This window comes from Megalobrama amblycephala, linkage group LG24, assembly GCF_018812025.1.
Source record: "Megalobrama amblycephala isolate DHTTF-2021 linkage group LG24, ASM1881202v1, whole genome shotgun sequence".
NCBI classification, from domain to species: Eukaryota; Metazoa; Chordata; class Actinopteri; order Cypriniformes; family Xenocyprididae; genus Megalobrama; species Megalobrama amblycephala.
This window is the reverse complement of record NC_063067.1, coordinates 2,069,367-2,094,261: the sequence shown is the minus strand read 5'-3', so window position 1 is coordinate 2,094,261 and position 24,895 is coordinate 2,069,367. Positions and strand designations below refer to the sequence as shown.

At 41.4% G+C, this 24,895-nt stretch overlaps 2 protein-coding genes and 1 long non-coding RNA gene across 7 annotated transcripts; 2 read left to right on the top strand and 1 right to left on the bottom strand.

The window, feature by feature from the left end:
- Positions 1-4,352: 4,352 nt before the first annotated feature.
- Positions 4,353-6,146, top strand: LOC125260345. 2 transcript variants are annotated; one of them, XR_007183012.1, is made up of 4 exons: positions 4,353-4,745; positions 4,827-4,929; positions 5,036-5,141; positions 5,199-5,409. It is a non-coding gene; the product is annotated as an uncharacterized LOC125260345 (long non-coding RNA). The 2 variants fall into 2 exon arrangements; XR_007183011.1 differs by lacking the exon at positions 5,199-5,409 and adding an exon at positions 5,837-6,146 and having other exon boundaries at positions 4,355-4,745.
- Positions 6,147-8,790: 2,644 nt separating this feature from the next.
- LOC125260332 (protein-glutamine gamma-glutamyltransferase K-like) lies at positions 8,791-15,112 on the top strand. 3 transcript variants are annotated; one of them, XM_048178672.1, is made up of 4 exons: positions 8,791-9,065; positions 10,182-10,318; positions 10,461-10,566; positions 15,000-15,112. In XM_048178672.1, exons 1-4 carry the CDS (start codon positions 8,970-8,972, stop codon positions 15,006-15,008), a joined length of 348 nt encoding a protein of 115 aa, XP_048034629.1. In that variant the 5' UTR covers positions 8,791-8,969; the 3' UTR covers positions 15,009-15,112. The 3 variants fall into 3 exon arrangements, with proteins under 3 accessions (XP_048034629.1, XP_048034630.1, XP_048034628.1); XM_048178673.1 differs by lacking the exon at positions 15,000-15,112 and adding an exon at positions 12,431-12,558; XM_048178671.1 differs by lacking the exon at positions 15,000-15,112 and having other exon boundaries at positions 10,461-10,744.
- Positions 10,900-24,676, bottom strand: LOC125260295 (zinc finger protein RFP-like). 2 transcript variants are annotated; one of them, XM_048178610.1, is made up of 7 exons: positions 24,571-24,676; positions 21,528-22,102; positions 14,991-15,086; positions 14,644-14,877; positions 13,194-13,341; positions 12,586-12,612; positions 10,904-12,478 (listed from the first exon to the last, which is right to left on the bottom strand). In XM_048178610.1, the coding sequence occupies exons 2-7, from the start codon at positions 22,098-22,100 to the stop codon at positions 11,943-11,945; spliced, it is 1,614 nt and encodes a 537-aa protein (XP_048034567.1). In that variant the 5' UTR covers positions 22,101-22,102; positions 24,571-24,676; the 3' UTR covers positions 10,904-11,942. The 2 variants fall into 2 exon arrangements, with proteins under 2 accessions (XP_048034568.1, XP_048034567.1); XM_048178611.1 differs by lacking the exon at positions 24,571-24,676 and having other exon boundaries at positions 10,900-12,478; positions 14,991-15,071; positions 21,528-22,268.
- Positions 24,677-24,895: the final 219 nt, after the last annotated feature.

Below are 24,895 nucleotides of genomic sequence, written 5' to 3'. Positions count from 1 at the left end.
ACCGCAGTCAGAGCTGGGCGAATTGAGAGAAATGTTACGACAGCAACAACAACAGTTGAATCAGCTCACACAAACTTTCGCCCGTTTTCAAACATCACAGGTACGTAGTCGTTCTCCTCGTTCTGGTCCAATTATATGTAGACGGTGTCAGCGACCGGGCCATTTTGCCCGTGAGTGTGATGGGGAACGAAGTTTCCCACGCCCTCCCCAGCCTGCGACTGGTTTCTCTACAGCTGAGAATGGACAGGCACGTTCCCCCCGACCGTCGGAAAACTAGTTCCCACCAGGTCACGGAGTCACAGCCTGGGTGGGGAAGGAATTGACTCAAGTAAGATAGGTGCACATCGCTTAGTTTCTAATTTAATCTCCTCTTGTCCACATGTGATCGCTTTTATGGGGGGTGTTTCAGTGCCCTGCTTAGTGGATACAGGTTCGATGGTGTCGACAATTACCGAAAGCTGTTTTCGACAACATTTTGAACCGTGGGGTCAGGACCGCCTTCAAAATTGTCAGTGGTTACAACTTCGAGCTGCCAATGGGCTTACCATTCCGTACGTTGGATATTTGGAGCTAGATGTGGAACTTTGTGGTAGGTTGGTCATTGGGTGTGGTGTCCTGGTGGTCCGGGATCCTCCTGATGGCATGAGTCTGGATGTCCCTGGAGTATTGGGGATGAACATCCTTGGCCGGTGTTATCAGGAGCTTTTTGGACAACATGGCAGCGCTCTCTTTGACCTTCCTGTGATTACACAATTACCTGATGTGTCTGATGCATTGCAATATTGTCGTCGAGTAAGTGCTAGGATGCTCTCCAATCATGTGGGGTGGGTGCGGGTGCGCGGACGCAAGGTGTGTCGCATCCCAGGTGGCACCATGAAGCTGGTGGCTGCAACCTGTTCGGCCCAGTATTTTGGCAGTACTGTTTTGTTTGAGCCCCCTGAGTCAGGCCTCCCAGCTGGGCTTCTAGCATCACCTGCTTTGGTGAGGGTAATTCGAGGGACAGCTTATGTGCCTATAGTGAATGTTGGCACAGTGGAGGTAATGCTTCGCCCTACAACGGTGGTGGGTAATTTGAGGGAGGTCTATGTTGTTAGTTTGCCGTCCGGGGTCAGTGAAGAAAAGCCAGTAGTTGCCACAGTCCAGTCCCATAGTGTAGTGGGAGGTTCTTCCTTGTCCCAACAGATTGAGTCCCTTGATTTATCGGTTCTGTCCAGTTCAGAGCAGGGTCAGGTTAGAGCTCTGCTGCAGAAATATCAGGCAGTGTTTTCAGGTCACGAGAGCGATCTAGGTTGCACTCGCCTCATTTCCCATGATATACCTCTATTGGATAATGCTCCGGTGCGTTCAACGATATCGGCGGATTCCTCCTTCTGAATATGAGGTGGTAAAAACTCATATCAATCAGTTGTTGGAGGCTGGAATAGTTCGTGAGAGTTGTAGCCCTTATGCATCACCAATAGTTTTGGTCAAAAAGAAGGACGGTAGTCTGCGCATGTGCGTAGACTACCGTCACCTAAATGCCAAGACTAGGAGGGACGCATTTCCCCTGCCTCGTATTGAGGAGTCTTTGGACTCACTAGCTGGGGCACGCTGGTTCTCTACATTGGATTTGGCCAGCGGGTACTTGCAGGTTCCTGTCTCGGAGCAGGATAAGCCAAAGACTGCGTTCTGTACACCGTTTGGATTATTTGAATGGAACCGTATGCCTTTTGGCCTTTGTAACGCTCCAAGTACGTTCCAGAGGCTAATGGAGCGACTATTCGGTGATCAGCGGTGTCAGTCCCTGCTCCTATATCTTGACGATGTTGTGGTGTTTTCCTCTTCTGTAGCTCAGCATTTGGAAAGATTGGAGATGGTCTTGGGTCGTCTAGAGAAGGAAGGACTCAAGGCAAAGCTGGAGAAATGTGCTTTCTTCAGGCCTGAAGTGAAGTACCTGGGGCACGTTATATCTGCGCAAGGGGTAGCAACAAATCCAGGTAAAATCGCGGCGGTTGCACAATGGCGTTGCCCCGAAACTGTGTCCGAGTTACGAACATTCCTTGGTTTTGCAAGTTATTATAGGCGCTTTGTGGAGGGGTTTGCCAAATTGGTAGCACCTCTGCATAGGCTGGTTGCTGAAGTGATGGGAGGTAAGTCAGGTAAGTCGGGTAAACGGAAAGGGCAGGGTTTGACCCATGTGTGGACTGAGCAGTGTCAGACGGCATTTGAGGCCCTAAAGGGGAAGTTGACATCTGCCCCAGTACTGGCTTATGCAGATTTTTCCAAGACCTTCATTTTAGAGGTAGACGCTAGTCATGGGGGTCTGGGGGCAGTCCTCTCCCAAGAGTTTGAAGGGAAGATTCGACCTATAGCGTATGCCAGTCGTAGCCTAAGGCCCACTGAGCGTAATATGACTAATTACAGCTCAATGAAACTAGAGTTTCTTGCACTTAAGTGGGCCATGGTCGAAACAATTCAGGGAGTATCTTTTGGGCCACAAGTGTATCGTGTTCACTGATAATAATCCCCTGAGTCATCTAGCTACGGCAAAGCTCGGAGCCACAGAACAACGTTGGGCTGCAGAGTTGGCTGCATTTGATTTTGAGGTAAGATATAGGTCAGGAAGGAGTAATGGTAATGCAGATGCTCTCTCTCGACAGAACCCCACCTCCCAGTGCAACATTGAGGAGTTAGCTGCTGGTGTTACAGTCCCTGAGTCGTTGGCAGCAGGCCATCGGCACCGGATGTGCAGTTCAAGCAGATGCGAGGGCAATGAGTGCGTTGCCAGGGTATTCTTCCTCCGATCTGCGTTCTATGCAGGAGACTGATCCTGTTATCGGACAGATAATAAAGTTCTGGGAACGGGGCCAGCGTCCAGGGTCGGAGGAGCGGCGTCAGCTAAATAAACCAGTTCTGACTCTCCTCCAGCAATGGAATAGATTAGAAGCAAGGGAAGGAGTGTTGCACCGAAGGATATTTCGCCCTGACGGAGGCGAAGAGTGTTATCAATTAGTATTGCCTGATGTTCTGAGGGAAGAGGTTTTGATACAGCTACACCAACAACATGGGCACCAAGGGGTAGAGCGCACTAGCGAGTTGATTCGGCAGCGGTGCTATTGGCCAAATATGCTAGCCGATATTACCCGTTGGTGCCAGGAATGCGAACGCTGCCAGCTTGCTAAAGATAATCGGCCAGTAGCACGTGCTTTCATGGGTCATCTACTTGCTTCGAGGCCTAATGAAGTTCTTGCCATTGACTTCACGGTACTTGAACCTTCATATTCTGGGCAGGAAAACGTATTAGTGATGACTGATGTGTTTAGTAAATTTTCTATGGCAGTGCCCACACATGATCAAAGAGCTGAGACTGTGGCGCAAGTTTTGGTTGAGGAGTGGTTTTATAAGTTTGGGGTCCCGGGCCGTATTCACTCAGACCAGGGCCGTAATTTTGAATCTGCTCTTATTCGCCAGCTTTGTGAGCTTTATCAGGTAAGGAAATCACGTACGACCCCGTACCATCCGGCCGGTAACGGGCAATGTGAGCGATTTAATCGCACTTTGCATAATTTGTTGCGAACATTGCCGGGTTCTAGGAAGAGGGATTGGGCATCCTGTTTATCACAGGTGGTATTTTGTTACAACACCACTCCTCATCAAGTGACTGGGGAGTCTCCATACTATCTTAATGTTTGGTCAAGAACCCCAGTTGCCAATAGACTTTCTGCTTGGTAGGGTGCCTGAACCAGCTGTAGGAAGCATACACAGCTGGGTCGTGGAACATCGTAGGCGATTGCAGATTGCATTTGAGGGGGCACGCGAACGGCTGAAGGCTGCTGCAGACCGTCGGAAGACTCAACACGACCAGTATGTTAGGGATCCACCCTTGTCTGAAGGTCAGTTAGTCTACCTAAGAGATCATGTAGTGCGAGGCCGTCACAAGATTCAGGACTTATGGAGTTCTGTAATATATCAGGTGGTCCGTTCTCCCGAAGAGGGAGGTGTGGTGTATGCTGTTGCACCGGTTACAGATCTAGGTAAGGTACGGAGAGTGCATCGTTCTCTGCTAAAGGCTTGTGTTCAGAAAGAGGTTTTGCCTGTTGCTCAGTCTGCTGGTGGTGTGGAGAATCAGGAGGACCCCCAGGAGTATGAGGAGGTAGATGCCGATTTGGTGGTTTTGGTGCCAGAGACTCCTCGGACTATTCAGGGAATGGTACCTCGGGAGGTTGGCTGCTCAGTGCAGCCTGAGGTTCAAGAACTTTTGCCAGCCGGTATCCCTCCTGTGGGTACAGTTTTGGTAGAACCAGTAGAACGGGGTGCAGAACTTGTGAGGGAAAGTGAAGTACCTCCCAGTTCCCATCATGAGGGGGTGTTTGCCCCTCGGCGGACAGGCCGAGCTGGGGCAGGTCAGCATTCCAATGTACACCATCTTCCCCAAGCTGTAGAAGAGGTAAGGAATAGAGCTACCGGTAATTCTGAAATTGTGTCCAACACCATTTCAGCTTTGTTTAGGCCTTGGAGTTAGTGAACTGGAGTTCTGTTGCAATTTACCTCTAGTCCATCGTCGGGGCGCCGATGCAAAATGGAGGGGTAGATTGTGGCAGGAGGGGTTATTGTTGCTTACGTCACAATGTTTTAGCTTATTGGCAGTGTCACTGGGCTATAAAAACGGGAACATGCGCGTTATCTGGGATGCGTCATTTGGGGAACTGTTGCGTCGTTAACGCGCTTCCGTCACTTCCCGGAACTGGATGTGAGTGCTCGACACGGTAAGAACGCGCTGCTAGTTATCTTGTTTGATATGGCCTGTGTGTTTACGAGAGGCGTACACTCTATCTAATGTGTTTTAGAGACTGCAACTTGGTTGGAGAGCAGTTCTACCTGGACTCGGCGAGTTTTGCTGCAATGTCGTTTATTATTGTTTACATGTAGTGGGTGTAGACATCGAAGAAGGTAGGTCGAATGCTGTTAATTCCTATTTAACCGCGTTAAGCGACGTATGCATTCAGGAGCGCGCTGATTAAATTGAGTATGTTCTTAACTCAACCCCTTTTCTTAGCTGTGAGAACCAGATGCACTTGCTGGGTCGCTGTTTTCTGTACCGGCGTTTGCTTGAAAAGACTCTATTTGTTGGCTCTTTATAGAAACGTTAATCCCTGCAATTGGTAAGTATTCATGCACACGCATATGATGGTGAGAGAATATATTTAACAGAGTAACAGTCTCGCTTTATCTATAGGTGTTGTGACGGCCGTAACTGCAATCTATTCGGGGTGCTCCGCGTTTGTTATGGCTGCAGTGCTGTCCTGTTTCCAGTTTCTAATTTTCTTTCTTCGTTAATTTTTCTTTTCTGACTGCTTTATATCTTGTATATATCTATATATATACAATATATCTATATCTTATATCTATATTTTGTTTGCTCTTTTCAGTTGTATTAATACTATTTTTGTCTTTGAAGCTTTGAATCATTTCAGTTTAAATTCCAATTATTATATTTTTGTGACTTTCTTTAGTCTATTTCTGCTTGTTTCTTTAGTTGCATTAGATTGCTGTATTGTTTTTGGGGTTTGAATTACCTTTGTCTCTAATTTTGATTATATTTTTGTGATTCTTTACTTATTATTTGATTTGCTTCCCCCAGTGGCGTTAGATTTTGTTTTGTGATTTATATCATTTGTTTAAAGTCTATTCTGTTTTTTTCTTTTTTTGTTTACTTGTATTTTGTTGAAATTTTGACTTTTGCTTTAAGCAATCATTTGTTACCAACATTCATTTGTGTTATTTGATTGGTTGAGTTGCACTACCCAGTCTCTAAAAGTGATTGTGTGCTTGATTCTGATCACTTTTGTCTCGGCAGGGCCTGAGCACCAGGGGCAGAGGACTGGTTTTAGGTGGTGGTATATCCCTCACAAGTGTGCAGTGACCACCTCACCGTGTGTGTGTGTGTGTGTGTGTGTGTGTGCGTGTGCGCGTGTGGACACAGTAAAGTGCAGTGATTCACCTACAGGTGGTGTGGTCTGATTATCCGTTTTTTACTGGTAAGCTCTAGCCCCTGCCCTCGACTTGTTCTAAGAATCTTAAGTGGCCTGTGTGGCTGGGACAAATGTCTAATTGTTTGTTTTTAATATTGTTTTTAATGATGTCAATAAAATAATTTTGTACTGTTACCCATGTCTCTGACTCTAATTAGTGATACGAATCTGTGTAAACAACTATAAGTGGTTTATTCTAATTCTTTGGGTGAAACTCCCAAAGTGGCGTAGTCGGAGTGAGTTTGACATCTTATAATTTCCACTGTATTTAAAATAAAAGTCCTTATTGCCCTCGAACCCCCGCCACAAGTGCATAACTGAACATAATTAATTGAAGGTTGACTTTTTTTGTATTAAAAACACTTTTCTTTTATTGGTCGGATGAAATATGCTAATTTTTTGAGATTTTGGGTTTTCATGAGCTGTATGCCAAAATCATCAGTATTAAAACAATAAAAGACCTGAAATATTTCAGTTGGTGTGCAATGAATCTAAAATATATGAAAGTTTAATTTATATCATTACATTATGGAAAATAATGAACTTTATCACAATATGCTAATTTTTTGAGAAGGACCTGTATATATATATATATATATATATATATATATATAGCTTGTTGTTTATTCACTTCATTTTATTATCACGGGAAATGACGTGGATGATATGTGAATCAGTGTCCACCATTTTGCAAGCAATAAAGAAAAGTGCCACGTCGCAATATTGAAAATATTTCCATTTTAAACAAATGAAGACGAGCCAGGAAATCACACAACCAATGTGCAAACTTTGCGTGAGAGTTATGTGGGTGAAGAAGTCTCAAACTCCAGTCAATTATTCACTACAGAAACAAAGTAAAAACCTGACTTGAGTTTTTGGCATCCGACGCTGCAATAACGGCGCATATTCTCTTAGAGATGAGAGATGACTCTAATTTATTTTCTTAATATTTCTCTTGTGGCCCATAGTGAGAAAAAAGGTTTCGTTAATTTGAGAAGTATTTCGTGTTAAACAAGTTGTTCTTTAAATGAGGAGCTATCTAATTAATATTTTATTGTCCTCGCAGCGCGTCGGTTATGCGGTGATGCGCTATGATATCGCGGGGCAAATTAATTGCAATATTAATTTAATAATAAAAGTAGCATGATAATAATAATAAAAAAAAATGAATAGCCCTGCATGCCCATCCACTATATGCCACTGTGAAGGAATAAACGGCATTCGGACTCGGCATCAAATCGATTAACTGTTTTATCCAAATTCACGCACAGACCGTTCAGTGTTTAGTACTGCAATGTCCGAGTCTCTCTTGTCTCATGTCTTTTCAGTCGGCGCAAGCAAGAAACATTTACTAGACCGTGGACTAGCTTTGACTCCCTGAACAGTGTCCGCGCAGCCGAATTTTTATGACCATGGACGGTGCGCGTGTGCATGCGTCCGAACGCGTCTTTCCGAGCTCATGGGCAAAGTTGAAAGGCCCGCGCGCTCAAGGGCAAATGAGTATCTTAGAAAGATTTGCGCGCTCAACTGTGCGCGAGACGGAGGGGAACGTGGGAAAAGAAGTAGGCTATAACCGCTCCAAATTAGTGGGCTGGAGCTGACGGATCACATCGGGAATAAAATGGGGGGGCATTTGCTTGTTTGGAGAGTTACCGTCATAATGGTGTGGGGGAAGGATACTGAACCAAAGCTCGATTTAATTTAATTGTCATTACTTCATTTTTAAATTGGTTACACACAGATGACTACCACAGAATACATTGTTACTGTTGAATAAATAGGCTAATCAATCACGGTAAAAATTAAAACAAACCGGCACACGTAGGCTATTATAAGCGTGACTCATGGACGGTGACGCACGCTGCATAGAAACAGCTGCCGCCGCGAATCTGGAAAGCTGAGTTTACCGGCGCAATATAAACATATCATGTTATATGTACTTTTAATAATACATTTTTCAAATCATATATAGGCCTTCGCAACAGATATGACTATTTCCAGACCCAAGTAGTGTCTGGAAATAAAATGAAATATTCTGGCACCTTTGATTGGGTGGGCCAGCCATCAATCTGGGTGGGCCAGTGCCGCCCTGGCCCTTCTGTAGCCTCGCCACTGTCTCGAGGCCTGCCGCTGCACTGAGTGAGTGACAGGAGACGTGTCTGTGTTCAACAGCGGTGTGCGTAAACTCGCTGCCGGTGTATATAACTGTTTAACATATTTTAATAGAGAGATATGTTTAGAAATATATATATATATTAACAGCACTATTAAGAAACCTCTATGCTGTATGCTGTCCAGACTTTTTTGCAATGTATTTGCGGATTATTTTGAACGAGATATAAAACGGGGACATTTCCGGGGACAGCTCCAGTCGGGGACGGAGCACCAAAAACCGGGACTGGTCATTATCCTTAATGCCCATGTACGGTGAGTGCACACGTCACGATCCTGAAGCGCGAATCTCATCCATTTAAATTTCAACCGTTATTTTGGCGATCCGTCTGAGGAGATTCTGCTGATTTATCAAACTAAGAAATGTGAGTATTGCTTTATTGCATTTTCTTGTCAGAACAATATAAATAATTATCATCAAATTTATGAAATTCTCGTCAGCAGTGTTTATTCTCAGTACAAAACATAATAATACCATATATCAAATATGCTTACAATATAGCGTGGAGTAGGCTATTATTTGTTTGCTCTGAGTCTGGACGGTGTGTGAAGCTCAGATACTGGAGGAGTTGAAAACGATATGAGCCCTGATACCTGGAGAATTTAAGGGTGTTGTGTTTTCTAGTCCAAACTGCCAGGTGGCGCTAATGCACTATTTTGTTCTGTTGACCGAAGCAGTTAAAAGGAGTTCACACAGTGCTCACAGATTCAGAAGAAACTTCATAGTGAGAATAGCATGTCTAAAATGTAAACGTTTTAAATGAAGGAGACAATATATGTCAGTCCATGCCGGATAATAATTGTTTAATCAGAGAAATGAAGAGAGAGAAGGAGTCATTGGAGGTAAAGTTGATGGAGAGAAACCACAAGCTGAACGGAGAGGTTTGTACAGGATAATGATTTATTTCATTCTATACCTTAAAGGGTTAGTTCACCCAAAAATGAAAATAATGTCATTTATTACTCACCCTCATGTTGTTCCACACCTGTAAGACCTTCATTCATCTTCGGAACACAAATTAAGATATTTTTGTTGAAATCCGATGGCTCAGTGAGGCCTGCATAGCCAGCAATGACATTTCCTCTCTCAAGATCCATTAATGTACTAAAAACATATTTAAATCAGTTCATGTGAGTACAGTGGTTCAATATTAATATTATAAAGCCACAAGAATATTTTTGGTGCACCAAAAAAACAAAATAACTGCTTATATAGTGATGGCCGATTTCAAAACACTGCTTCAGGAAGATTTGGAGCGTTATGAATCAGTGTGTCGAATCATGATTCAGATCGCGTGTCAAACTGCTGAAATCACGTGACTTTGGCGCTCCGAACCGCTGATTTGACCCGCTGATTCATAACGCTCCAAAGCTTCATGAAGCAGTGTTTTGAAATCAGCCATCACTAAATAAGTCGTTATTTTGTTTTTTGGTGCACTAAAAATATTCTCGGAGCTTTATAATGTTAATATTGAACCACTGTACTCACATGAACTGATTTAAATATGTTTTTAGTACATTAATGGATCTTGAGAGAGAAAATGTCATTGCTGGCTATGCAGGCCTCACTGAGCCATCGGATTTCAACAAAAATATCTTAATTTGTGTTCCGAAGATTAACGAAGGTCTCGAAGGATTCTCACAATTCAAACTTCTAACTCAGTTCTTAACTGGTTTTGCTTCAGGATCTGATTATATATGCAGTGGTGAACCAACACACTGAAATGAACAGATCATGTCATGATGTCCGTAAAATCAAACATGCACAGCACAGATGTTTCATTGTAGGACTGCATGATATATTGAAATTATCAAAATATCGCAAATGTAAATATCTCATTCTCAATTTTGCATATTAAAACTGGCACAATGCATTCAGAATCCATTGCGTTTAGTGTTGATGCTCAACCTGGTGAAACATCTGAAGGCACCATATTTGGATTCAGTTCATCACAAACAGAAACTCTACATCCATCGATTGTGTTTGTACTGTTTCAGCCTCTTGATGGCGCTGTGGTGGGTAAAGAGTTGACAGTCAAGATGATGTTCCAGAACCCGCTGTCACAAGTGTTGAGGAACGTTTTGTTCCGGATAGAAGGATTGGGAATGCAGAGTGTCAGAAAGATCCCGTATGGGTAAGACTTTCAGTGTTTAACAGCACTTTAATTTCAGCTGTGATGCGAGATTTGTTTAGAAACATAAATTGTACTACATTAAATATGATATTTGAAGAGTGAAAATCTTCCAGAGAGTTGATATTGTGTTTCTGTCTGTCAGTGATGTGGAGAAGCTTGCGACGGTTACACTGATGGAGAAGTTTGTTCCCACCGTCTCCGGCTCTCAGAAGCTCCTGGCATCGATGGACTGCCGTCAGCTCACTCAGGTTCACGGATTCACCGATATTGTGCTCAAACCAAAGTGAAAAACTCTTTCATTGTGAAGCTTTCTAATGCTCTCACTTCTCTTGAAGAATATTTACTAGATTGAGAGTCATTTACACTTAATAATAATTCAGTACCAGTGCTTACCACAGGTATGCGGTGGTAGCTGGTTGGAAAATCCTCCTATTACCCACAGAACAAAAATTGTCTACTACATGTGACAAACAACAAATAATGTGTGATTTTTAACAATATTTTTTTTATTGAAATTCATTTTAATTACATATGCTACAATTACATTTAATTACATACTAATATTATGCATTGTAAATTTTGCAAAATTACAGCATTGTAATGGAAGAGTTCTCCTTGCTTTGTCATATAGTGTCTCTCTTAGTGAATGGGACACAAATCTATATATTATTGAATAATATGTGTTTCTTCCTGTGGGGGAGCATCCCAGCCAGAGGATACAATAGTTTACTATGAATTAAATGGAAATCAAATTAAATACAATTTATTGTGAAACCAAAATACCAATATTGCCCTGAAGAAGAAAAAAAAACTTGTGACTTTTAAATATAAACAAGCCCAAAATACACAGGGACTCTTGTTTTGAAATGTCTATACTATTGCGAGATTATCCTTCAGATGAGAGAGATATAATATGCATTATTACAACTGTCTAAAATATATTATATAAAGGCCATGAAGTAGTATCGTAGCATCATCATAATTCATCAACTCGAGTTCATTAGCAATTGCTTGGCATACATGTGCGCTATTCATTGAGCCTGTGCGACATATCCACCCACTGCATCTCTGCAGCGCACACGGGAATGTCAGCAGGAGTAAACAGTTCTCGCGCACAGAACGAACAGCTACAAAACACATAGGGCGAGGGAAGTTTTTCCACTAGTTATTCGATCGTGGATGATTTCATTATCTCGGGCGATTAAAAAACTATAAGAGGATAAAAATACTAAAAGCAAAAATGTGTCTCCAAAATACTTGAAGCCGTATAAAAATTGGAGTGGCCCACCCAAGGAAAGTCTAAAGCACTAAGTACTGTCAAATGAAACTACAGGTGTGCATTGCTGTGACATATATATTATTGTTTCTACTGAATAATGTCGTAAAAATGAGATATGTCGTTAAAAAATATATTTCTCATAATAACAGAATGCTATGTCATTAAAACAACATTTATTTCTCCTAATAGCAAATATTTTCTGGTAATAACGAGATATTATGTCATTAAAACGATATGCTTTTTCCCATTATAACGATACATTATATCATTGAAACGACATATTTTGTACAACGTGGAAAACAGCACATGCATAGTTAATCTTTTCATATTTCATGTTACTTCATTTCAGTTGACAGGTGTGATGATCATTGGGTTTGAGATTTTACCTTTATCATTAAAGCCTGGGTTTAAATATGGATAGAGTTTCTCAGTGAAAGTCTGACCAGTGAAAGAGTAGATATGAGATCTGGAGCCCACGTCATAAAAAGAGACCAGACCCTCCTCATAATCCACAAACACTCCCACCTTCTCAGCTTCCCCTCTCTGAGGGAAAGAGACCACTGGATTATCACAAGCTATATACTGATTCTGATTAATCAATAACAAAGACCAGATTCCATCATCAGGACTTTGGCTAATGTCCCCCTTCCTGTTAATGGATTCTCTGGCCACTCCTAAACTCCACCGAGTCTTTCCCTTCACCTGCACCTCATAGTAAAATCTCCCTGAACTGAATCCCTCCTTTGCAAGAACACAAATGTCATCAAATCTCTTTGGATTTTCTGGGACGTCCTGCATAATGTCTTTATCACTGACTTGTTTTCCATCATCAGACAGGATGAGATATGGATTTGCTGTATCAGGATCCAGAGTCACATCCACTGAGAGAGATCAGACATTATCAATCAGAACAAAAATTTTCTTATGTTTATAAAATTAATAAATTATTGTAAGTGTATTGGAGAAAACTGTGTCAATCACACTGTACCTGCATACTTCTGTACACACCCCAAACCTGTGGACACAGATGACAATAGGTGATGAATAAAGTATAAGAATATTTCAGATAAATGATTTTATATCTAAAATCTCTATTCACTGTAAAAACAAACCTTTAGAATCTTGAGGCAACAAAAGTCTGGCCCATTATGACTATGTCATATACGCCTGTATCGTATGTGGACAAATTCCAAACTTCTCAAAAAATTGTATATATAGAGATACAATCATTCTGAAGTAAAATGTGAAGTTTCTTGAATTTCTGATGCTCAGAAGGCTAATAGCAAACTGTAAATTATCAGACATTTCAACTCTCAGATGAAGGATGTAATACTAATGTTGTCCAACAGGAAAGTCACAGAATAAGAAATCCTTGTACATCTAATCTTTTCCCATCAGTTTGAATGACTGAATAACTTAACGTGTAATTAATAATTTTATATAAATTCATATTTCTTTTTTGGAATAGCATGTATTTCATGAAGCCCTTGCATATTAGTGGATTTTTGCCTTTGCAGTAAAAACAGTAATTATATTAGAAGAAATACAATGGCAGAAATTCTTTGTTTTTTTACACTGTACTGTATATTCACATACCAGTTTGACTGAGTTTTTTATTTAGAGCTTTATGAGTTTTTTTCACTTGTCTCAGAGCTCTATGCAGTGCGTACACATTCACATCAGAGTCAATCCTGATCTCACTCCAGTTCATGGTGTGTGGACGACTGGACAGGGATGAGTACTTCTACAGAAGGAGAGAGAAGACTAATAAATATGTTATTTTTTATTTTTTAAACAAGTTAATTCAATATGTTTTACACAGTTGAGGCAAGACACCCCAGGTGAATAGGGCAAAATATCCAGTGGTGTGTAAGTTACTTCAAAAAAGTAATGAATTACTAATTACATCATCAATGTTGTATTTAAAATACTTTAAATTACTTAAAAAATATTAAAGTAATTTAATTACTCACTTACTTAGTAAGTAATTCAACTCATTACTAATTACTTCTTAAAATCCCTATAAACCTTGACCGGATAGACAATAGAAAATCTTTAAATAATTTAAATATGAGTCAAACATGGAATAGTTTAGCCTTTTATAGCTTTTTAAAACATTTTAGCTTTATTAAAACATACTATAATACTTAAAATTTTTTAGTAACGAATAGGGATGTCACAATACCAAAAATCTAGTAGTCGGTACCAGTACCACCAAAAGTGCACAATACTCTATACCAAAGTCGATACCATGGTAAAAAATATTCCAAGATACAAATAAAACAATGCTATATATTTTTTCAGGTAGGTCTAATAGTTGTAGGTTAAGTAAATATACCACACAAATTGAATAATCAAATATAAACTAACTCTGCATAGTCATAACTGTGTAAATTAAATATAGATTAATCCTTATTAAAGCTTTTGTTTTGTTGTTTGATTATCATTTAATACAGACTGAATCACTCCCCAGCCTGACAGGGAGGCATCTGTTGTTACCAACTTCTGGTGACAACATGCCCCCAGCATGGGTCCCAAGATCCCTTTTCTGTACATAGCAAAGGTGTGAAGATCTGATCAAGCATGTTCCACTCCTAAACACATGATACTGTCATGATCACTAGTGAGAGTGCCCTAATCAGCCACTAGAGGGCACTCCATCCCGGACTCTTGTTTTCACCCATTGGACTACATTACCCATACTCACTTCCCGGACTCATTACACCTTGTCATTGCAACCAGCTGTTTTGTGTTTGTTCATACACCAGCTCACGCAGGGGTGATGCCACAGCATCAAACGTCATAACGCAGCGTGGAGTTCCACTCAAATGGGAACAATATTTTGTCAGTAGCATCTTACCTTAAGTCATTTACCTATTGTGATTTTATTACTGCTTCTTTCTTTTCTGTATGATTTCTAAAGCATGATATAAAAAAAGGTCAGAACCTTTGTCTTACAATGTCTTACAGCAGCTCATCAGTTTTGGGAACAGTGTTTGTCCTGTAATGTTGTACATGATGACTGATGAGACAGATGTTCACAGACCTGTATGACATGGAGATGATCGTCAGCATGTGAGATCTGCTCCAGCTCAGTGTTTCTCTTCTCCAGCTCACTGATTTCCTGCTTCAACTCTTTAATGAGATCTTCAGCCTGTTTCTCTGCTTCTTTCTGCTGTTCCTCCATCATCTTCAGCAGCTCAGACTGACATCGCTTAAAGGAGCGGATCAGATCAGTGAAGAGCTCAACACTGGATGATTTCTCTTTCGCTGTGTTTATCTAATAAATGAGATCAGTCAATTAAGTTTTATCCATTTAATTGAGAACCTTTATTAAGCATATTGAAATACTATAATGCATTATCAATTTTACATTTTTTAACTTGTACTTACTTTTCTCAGCTCTACTGAGTCCTGGATCTCTTGAATCTTCTTCATTCTGTCCTGGATCATCTGCTGCACGTCTGTCTGTGTCTGAACCAGCTGATTCTACATACAGAAAAGAACATCTTGGTTACGTATGTAACCCTTGTTCCCTGAAGGAGAGAACAGAGACGTTTCGTCAGAATGACTGATGAATGGGGTCTCGCCTGAGAGCCCAATCACCTTCGAGTGGTACAAAACGAGCCACAAAGTACCTTGGTCTGCGGAATTTGCATTGTGAGCTTCGCCCTGCTCTGTGGGTATATAAGGAGCAGCGCAAGCATCCTCGCATTCAAGTTTTTCACTGAGGACCCGAAATGGTGTGTTCCCTTTCAGTCAGTCACATTCGATGTTATGTCAGAACGACTGACAAATGGGGTCCCTATCCAAAACGCCACAATGGCTGTCTTCCAGTGTCCTGCGCAAGCCACAATTCCCTGTCATGAGGCCAGTACGAGCGAAGGGCTAGGCTAGTTTCAAGTTTCAAGTTTAATTCATTTCTAAAGCACATTTAAAAACAACAGTAGTTGACCAAAGTGCTGTACATATAAAAGGGTCATAAAACAAACAGCAACAATAAAAAGGGCAATATACAAAACATTATGAATTAGGAAACAAACAAAAAAAAAAACAGCTCTCAGACTGCATTAAACGCCAAAGAATAAAAATATGTTTTAAGACTACTTTTAAAAGCAGTTAAATTAGGGGCCATCCTCACAGACAAAGGTAGTGAGTTCCAGAGTTTAAGGGCAGCTACTGCAAAGGCACGATCACCCCTGTGCTTTAGTCTTACTCTAGGAACTGTCAGCAGCATGTGATCAGCAGACCTCAGAGACCTTGATGGGATGTGCAATTGTATAAGGTCAGAAAGGTAAGTTGGTGCTAGGCCATTTAAAGATTTATAAGCAAGCATTAAAACCTTAAAATCAATCCTAAAACGAACCAGAAGCCAATGTAGCGAAGACAATATGGGCGAAATATGTTCCCGTTTACGTGTTCGTGTTAAAAGTCAAGCTGCTGCATTTTGCACTAACTGCGTGAGAGAGAGGCCTGGTTGACACCAACATAGAGAGCATTACAATAGTCTAAGCGTGATGAAATCAAATGACAAAAAAAGGCTTAACTTTAGATAAAAGCCTTTACTGACAAAAACTTGACCTGACTACCGAGTTTATCTGTTTGTCAAGTTTAAAATCTGTATCCATTATTACCCCCAGATTTTTAACAGTGGATTTAACATAGGGAAGCAAGGGGCCCAAATCAATGTTAGAGGTCTCAGTACAGTTTGGACCAAATATAATGATTTCAGGCTTGCTCTCATTAAAATGTAAAAAATTTAAGGCCATCCAATCCTTAGGCTAAACATAGAAGTAACCATAGTTACACTGGGCAAGCATATTCCCACCCGAAAATATGCTAAGCACGCTACCTACCTGTAGGGAGGTCTTACAAGGACACATATGAACCAGCATAGCCGGTAATACATATGGAAATCTCTGAGGTAACCTAGCCAACAGGGTGGAAATATTTCAACATCAGAGATGGCAAGTGTAGTCTTGCCAAGATACATGCTACCGAAGGAGGTCCTACTTACTGGCCACTTGGGGTGAGTATACGGGAGGACACAGGCTCTACACAGAGATTATAGAATCTTACAAATGTGTTAGGTGTCACCTAGCCCACAGCTCTACAAATGTATGTTAGTGAGGTGCCATGAGCCAGCGCCCAGGAGGAGGCAACACTCCTGGTCAAGTGAGCCTTCACCCCTAGGGGGCATGGCAGAACTTGAGCCTGGTAAGCCAAGGCTATAGCATCCACTATCCAGTGGGACAACCTCTGCTTGGAGACAGCCATTCCCTTCTACTGGCCTCCATAACAGACAGAGAGCTGGTCTGAGGTCCTAAAGCACTGAGTTCTAACTAGAGCAGTGCTAGGGCTGGGTCTGCCTCCTCCAAGGGCAGCGCTTGCAAGTTCACCACTGATCCCTGAAAGAGTGGTGGGAACTTTGGGCACATATCCAGGCCAGGGTCTCAGGGTCATGTGAGAGTCCCCCGGCCCGAATTCCAGGCACGCTTCGTCAACTGAAATGCCTGCAGGTCCCTGTCAGTCAGGAGTGCCATCTTCTAAGGGAGGAACTTTAGCTCCACTGAGTGCAATGGCTCAAAGGGTGATCTCTGCAGTGCATATAAGACCACTGCAAGGTCCCTAGAGGGTATCTGTTGATTTAGATTATGCCTCCTAGGTCCTTTTCAAAAACCTGATGACCAGGTCGTGCTTCCCTACTGGCTTAGTATCAATTAAGTCATGATGAGCTGAAATGGCAGCCACATAGACCTTGAGGGTGGAAGGAGACAGCCTTCGTTCCAACACTTTTTGAACAAAGGAGAGCACAGACCCGATCGGGCATTTCCAGGGGTCTGCTTGATGAGAAGAACACTAAGTGATGAAGAGGTTCCACTTCAAATCATAGATGTGTCTGGTAGACAAGGCCCTAGCTGTAGTGATAGTAGACCTTTAGTAACCTTCAGGGGCGAGGATGGAATATTATGCCCCGAGCCTGGGAGAGAAGTAGCCTGGTAATACCAGACTCTGCTACTTCTCTTTGCTTCGTAGACAGAGTCTGGAATGGCATAATAGAGAAGTGTTTACTCTCTCGCTAGGTCGCGCTTGTCTGAAGTTTAAAATCATTGGTTACCCGTAAGCCAATCAGATACGTTTAGTTATGACGTATGTTATGCAGCTTCGAAGCACAGACATCATGCATCGAACTCAAATCTATGATTGAACTTCCACTATAAACCTGTTGTAAACACACACAGCTGTCAACATTGAACACTGAAAATAAGGGAGATTTCCCGGAATCCATCCCAAAAATAAGGGATTTTTTACACGATTATCATGCGCACCGTTGTCATCATCTTTTAGCTTAGGATATTTTTTCAAATGAGACCATTTTCATTTTCACGTTTCTGTGAGCTTTCGTTCGTAAACAATCAATGATACGCTCTCGAACTGAGAACCATCCAAACCATCGATCAGTGCAAACGTTTTAGGATCATGCCCAAACGTTATGTCAATCAAGCCAAACCGAAATTTGAAGGCTGATCTCTCAGGTTGACGCGCAAGCTGGGCTGACTTGAATTAAGTTTTCGTGAGGATTTATAGTTTATGGACTTTTTTGATTTCGGTAAATACATCTAGAAAGGTAAAAGCATTGATGGCATCTATAAAACAGATATCTGAAAGCCAGTGAGGAGGACGCACGAGAGGAGACCTGCGCGTTTAATTGGTATGTGTACTGTAATACTGCATTTACAAGGCTTATCAGTGGCGTGCATTTTTATCGTGAAAGTTAAAGTAGCCTACCCTTTGCGGTTGCGTCGCGGTGCCCCCGTGTTCCCATTTCTCCCGATGTCCATTGCAATTTATTTACTTCCTTTCCCGCGAGCCTTTCAAAGAAACTCCATGAGCGGAAAGACGCGTTCGGCGCATACTTGCATCGCCCGTGGTCAAGTGCAAGCCACTTCACAGACACAGATATGAACACATGATGATGCGAGCGAAATACCGTTTGAAAAAGAGTTGAATGTTCTCCATAACAGAGCGAATTACATCCCGTGTCTCGCTTCGGTTTTCGATTTCTCTAACCTACAATGTAAAACTCGGCGCTTAGCATCTACGTCATGGCTCTCAGCCCGCCCTCTGTTCGTTGATTGGCCCGGCTGTTTCCAGACCGGTGGCAAACACAAAGCTCTGACGCTGTCTCAGACTGAGTACAGAAGCGAAATGAAATTGAGCGGAAGTAGGAAGTCTGACGTAGTCAGGCTAGGAGAGAAGGTCCTTCCTGGTCGGAATCTCCCATGGAGAGCCTTCCAGGTGAGATATCTGAGCTGGCCAGAACAGAGCACTACCAATATTCCCTGGGCTGTGCGATCATCCAAAATCACTCCCCAGCCTGACAGGGAGGCATCTGTTGTTATCGACTTCTGCCCCCAGCGTGTTGTCACCAGAAGTCAGTGCACGATAGTAGTACACGATAGTAGTGCACGATTGAGCTTGCCCTGGATATGAATGGCAAGAAGCGACCTCAGATGCTTCTGACTCCATAGGAGGAGATGGCGAGCGCATTGTGACATGCAGCGGGAGCGTAGACGGGTGAGGTGCCTGAGCACCAGGTCCCTGTGTTCGCACAACTGTTCCCGAGAATGAGCTATAAACAGCCAGTCATCGAGGTAGTTGAGAATACCAACACCCTGCTCCCTGAGTGGAGCAAGAGCTGCCTCCGCGACCTTCGTGATGACACAGGGAGACGGGGACAGCCCGAATGGGAGAACCATGTACTGATATGCCTGCCCCTCAAAAGCAAAGCATAGAAATGGTCTGTGCCGAGGGAGAATCGAGGCATGAAAGTATGCATCCTTCAGGTCGTTCACTGCAAACCAATCCATGGGACGAACACATTAGAAAATGCGTTTGGGTGTTAACATCTTGAACAGAAGCCTGTGTAAGGCTCGGTACAAGACACACAGGTCCAGAATCGGTCGTAACCCACCTCTTTTCTTGGGTACAATGAAGTAGGAGACGTAAAAACCCGTACTTCATGTCAGCTGGAGGGACCGCTCGATCGCACCCTTCGCCAGTAGGGCTGTGACCTCTACTCGCATGACGGAGGCATCCTTGCCCGCTATTGTTATGCGAACACCCCGAAATAGACGAGCCTGATTGTTTGGATGAGCCAGTGGGATGGGCTGGGGAACTCTAGTCAGGCCCCCAGGAACCAAACCAGCAGGGTCAGAGGAACTACAGGCATACCCGCCATGGGGCAGCGAAGTGGAACAGACAGCTCCTGACATAGAAGGCGCAGCATCAAGTCAAGTCATCTTCATTTATATAGCGCTTTTTACAAAACAGATTGTTTCAAAGCAGCTTCATACTGATAATAGGAAAATTAATGGATAGAGATTGCTTTGGCTTTACAGCAGCTCTAGGAAAAAGTTAAAAGAGCTAAAGTAAGTTTTTGATTAAATCACTTGGTCTGAAGAATCGTTAATTATTAACTTAGGGGCCACTTAAATGAAACCTTTTTAACTAAAAACAAGACTTTTAATGGGTTCTTGCCATTCATTCATTTGTTTAGTCTATAAGTATGCACGTTTGAATGTGGATGTGTGCATATGCTTAGTCTTTCTTTACAAAGTGACATCACCAAATTACTGCATAATACAGAATTATTAGTAGTTACCGCGGATCCATGCAATCATTTGACATTTTATCTATATATAGGGAAAAGAAAGGGAAGGAGGCCTTCGCTAGGAATAGTTTAGTTGACACTTAAGGGCTGCGTTGTGGTCGTGTCTAGGCGCAGATCCTTCATCTCATCAGGATATGGCCTGGATCTGGAAGACTACTGGAAACCTCGGGATACACAGAGAGAGACTAATATTAGTGTAGACACCATTTTTCTTATGATATAGCAAGTACATCAGGTGTTATGGGAAGTGTTCCCAGTTCTGACTGACCTAATTTATGTAGCCTAACAATTATAGAAGTACAACCTGAATTCTGGAAATGTTGGGACGTTTTTTAAATTTAAATAAAATGAAAACTAAAAGACTTTCAAATTACATGAGCCAATATTTTATTCACAATAGAGGATAGATAACATAAATGTTTAAACTGAGAAATTTTACAATTTTATGCACAAAATTAGCTCATTTCAAATCTGATGCACACAACACGCTGAGAAGCTCAGCCATTATGAGAAAGGTGAGACAGCCAGCATGCTGACGTGATCATGCTTTCATGTGAAAGCATGAAACACCCTCAAAAACAGTCTCAACATGCTCATGCCCAGGCATGCGAGACGACAAAAATGGCCGTCAGTGAGAATAGGAAACGATCGCATTCAGAACCATACGGGGAGAATGACGTCTTTATAAAGACGCACCCATCTGCTCTTTTAGAGAAATTTGCTCTCTCAGGAGTGCTGAAGCACACAGGGGGATATCGCAGCACAGCATGCAAGACCATGATAATGATCTGCAGCTTGTGAAGCAGGCCGGAAGAAAAGGTTCTTTTAGTTGCGATTTCCACTGAATGCACCATCATGCCAACACTCGTATCTAAAGAGGTTTGACTCGAGGAGACTTAAAGATGATTGCAGAGCACAACAATGCTCGGCTCTGAAGCGAAAGCTTAAATGCGAGAATGCTTGCGCTGCTCCTTATATACCCACAGAGCGGGGTGGAGCTTGCAATGCAAATTCCGCAGACCAAGGTACTTTGTGTCCCATTGGCTCTTTTTGTACTACTCGAAGGTGATTGGGCTCTCAGGCAAGACCCCATTTGTCAGTCTGATGTAACGTTGAATGTGACTGACTGAAAGGGAACACACACATTTAGTTTTCCATCTTCTGACAAAAAAAAGTCTTATTTGAATATTGATTTTGCAAACTGTTTAAAGACCCCATGAATTCAAAAAATTGTAGTTTTGTCTGTAACTCTTTACCTTCTTCTCTCGACTCTCCTCCTCTATAGGAACAGTGTTGTGAGTCCTGTGTTCTCCTTCAGTGCAGGACAGACAAACACACGTCTGATCATCTCTGCAGAACATCTCCAGAGGTCTCTCGTGTTTCTGGCATATATAATCCTCCAGATTTTCCACAGCGTTGATCAGTGTGTGTTTCTTTAGACGTGGGACTCTGAGATGAGGCTCCAGATGATCATCACAGTAAGAGCTTTGACACGTCAGGCAGGCCTTCACAGCTTTCTGATTTCTTTCACCACAGAAGTCACAGAACACCTCAGATTCTCCAGGATTTTCCTGGATTTTCTCCTGGAGCTTCTTCTTAAAGTGTTGCATAACCTCTCTGAGTGTTGTATTAATCTTGAGATCAGGTCTTTTGCTGAATTCTTCTTTACAGAGTGGACAGAAGCAGGTCTGTGTGTTCGTCCAGCACTTGCTCAGGCAGGTTCTGCAGAAGTTGTGTCCACATGGAGTGGTGACTGGATCAGTGAACACGTCCAGACAGATGGAGCACTGGAGCTCCTCATTTAGTGCTGGACCACTGAAGGATGCCATGACTGACAAAACAATGACAATGTTTCATCTATATTGCTGAACAGAGCAATTTCGATAATACTGGTAAACTTAAATAAAGTACTTCTCCACTGACAGCCCTTCAAAAGTAGCTGTATATTCTGACAGTGACATGTAAGTCACACATACAGTTGAGCTCGAAAGTTTACATGCCCCTTGCAGAATCTGCAAAAATGTTAATCATTTTGACAAAATAAGAATGATCATAAAAATTGCATGTTATTGTTTATTTAGTACTGTCCTGACTTAAGTATTTCACATAACAGATGTTTACATAAAGTCCACAAGACAAAAAAATAGCTGAATTTATAAAAATGGCAAAGTTCAAAAGTTTACATACCCTTGATTCTCAATACTGTGTGTGATTACCTTGATGATCCATGACTGTTTTTTGCACGATGCATTAAGAGACAGCGGGTGAAAACTTTTGAATTGGATGAACAGAATAAATATTACTTTTTGGTCTTCTGGGAAACATGTAAGCATCTTATGTAGCTTAGGAAAAAGGGCAGTACTAAATGAAAAAATATGATCTTTAAACGAATTAAGAAAAACTTCACATCATCTTTTTGTTCAAAAGTTTTCACCCCTGTCTCTTAATGCATCTTGTTTCCTTCTGGAGCATCAGTGAATGTTTGAACCTTTTTTAATAGTTGTGTTTGAGTCCCTCAGTTGTCCTCAGTGTGAAAAGACGGATCTCAAAATCATACAGTCATTGTTGGAAAGGGTTCAAATATGCAGAAGATGCTTGAAAACCAAATAATCTGCAGGAGCACTGGAGGATTTTTCTGAAGAACAGAGCTCAGTTTAACTGCTCAGAACAAACAAGAGACTCATGAACAACCATCACAAAACACAAAAACAGTCGTGGATCATCAGGTGACCACACACAGTATTGAGAATCAAGGGTATTTAAACTTTTGAACTGGGTCATTTTTATAAATTCAGCTATTTTTTATTTTTTTTATTTTTTTTGTCTTGTGGACTTTATATAAACATCTGTAATGTGAAATAGCTTATTTAGGACAGTACTGAATAAAAAAAATAATTTTTAGGATCCTTGTTATTTTGTTAAAACAAATAACATTTTTGCAGTTTCTGCAAGGGGTATCTAAACTTTCGAGCTCAACTGTATTTCATTGTATCTGTCTACTGCTTTGGACATCCACAGCTCATGGACTATGTGCAGTATTGTGGTGCTTTCCAATTCAGTTCTTCAACAACTAATTAAGAACTCCATGCAACCACAGGTATGACGGTACTTCAGCAAATAAATTCTTATCATTTAGTCTTGTAAACTGGTCTAACCTGTGGGGAAGCTTGTGCATTTCCCCTAAAACCTAAAATTCAAATAAATGCATGTTCATATCCCTGCTCATGTTTTATGTCATACAAACACCCATCAAGGATACAATATAAGACAATTTTATGTTTGGAGTTGAAATAATACAGTAGGTCTGCTAAATATAATTTATTATAATAACCCAGGTGAAAAAAAGTACACTATGAATTATGAACTAAAATGTACTTTTAATATACTGTCTCTTTTTAAAAAATGTATTTAATTAATATAGAGATATTATATTAAAAGCACATTTTAGTTCATATTTCATGCTGTCTCAAAATAGCACAGTTGAGTACACTTAGATGTTCTTAAGATTATCTTAAGAAGTACTAAATAAGAATTTTTAGTATATTAAGTACAAAATTAGTGTCCGAAAATAGAGCACTTTAAGTAGATTATACTGTAGAAGTGTACTTTTTTCACCTGGGAAGTTAAACTAGTTACCACTGTTTATGTCAAAATCACAGTACTTGAAAATACTATACAAAATCAAATACAAATTCAAAGTACTATTAATTTCTGTCCTGTCGAAGAAAAAACAAAATACTGAAAAGAGTAGGCTATCTCTCCTGGAGACACCTGTCTTTATACAAAACTGATCATACAGCAAGTTTCTTTGTGTATATAGCTGCTTTTCCACTGTAATTACCCAGAACAATTAGTGGCAGGAAAATGCATTTCTGCTGCATTCTGCATTTCCATCGTGGTCTAAAGTGAAGATTAGTCCGGTGACGTAGGTCTGTGCGCGACTTTCCAGTTCCCGTTGGGTTTCATCCTCCGCATATAAGCTTAATAAAGCCTGAACCTTGTTGGTCCATCGGTCGTTTTTTAAACGGCATTGTTGATTTGGATAGAAAACAACTTACTCTTACTGCATATACTGCAACAGACTCAAAAATGGTGGTTGAAATAAAATGCTGCATGGAGTAATCAATCGGTATGTTCAGCGCCCAAGTCCCACCCCTGAAAGTTCCTAAACTTTGAAAAAACACTGCCTCGTGAACAGGGACTTTCTGAGGGGGAATTTTTACCTGGAACTTTCCTTTTGACCTGGTGCTACCTGGTACTACCTCACTAGCAGGGACTTTCTGAGGGGGGAATTTTTACCTGGAACTTTTGACCTGGTCCCTGCAGTTGAAGCACACCAGGTACCACCCCAAAGTCCCTTGTTTCCGGGGAAAGTTACTGCGGTGGAAACGCGGCTTATGAAAGACAACACAGCGAAGAATGGGTGGGGGCTGTGTTTATTTTGTCTGCAAATCAAGTACAGTACATTGTTTTTGAAGTCTTTTAGTTGTATGGCATGACAGCAAATATCAAAGTTTACAGCCAGGTGAATTATATCATTAACAATATTCTAATAGTATTTCAGAAATTAAGTCATTTTATGTATGTAAGTCATTTTAACTGCTGAAAGAGCTCTGACATTTCC

Coding starts and splice junctions, on each gene's coding strand:
- LOC125260332 (XM_048178671.1), top strand. CDS start 8,970: ATGCCGGATAATAATTGTTTAATCAGAGAAATGAAGAGAGAGAAGGAG. Junction 9,066..10,181: donor ACCACAAGCTGAACGGAGAG/GTTTGTACAGGA, acceptor GTACTGTTTCAG/CCTCTTGATGGCGCTGTGGT. Junction 10,319..10,460: donor GTCAGAAAGATCCCGTATGG/GTAAGACTTTCA, acceptor TCTGTCTGTCAG/TGATGTGGAGAAGCTTGCGA.
- LOC125260295 (XM_048178610.1), bottom strand. CDS start 22,100: ATGGCATCCTTCAGTGGTCCAGCACTAAATGAGGAGCTCCAGTGCTCC. Junction 14,878..14,990: donor ACTCAGTAGAGCTGAGAAAA/GTAAGTACAAGT, acceptor CTCATTTATTAG/ATAAACACAGCGAAAGAGAA. Junction 12,613..13,193: donor TAAAAAACTCAGTCAAACTG/GTATGTGAATAT, acceptor CTGTGTCCACAG/GTTTGGGGTGTGTACAGAAG.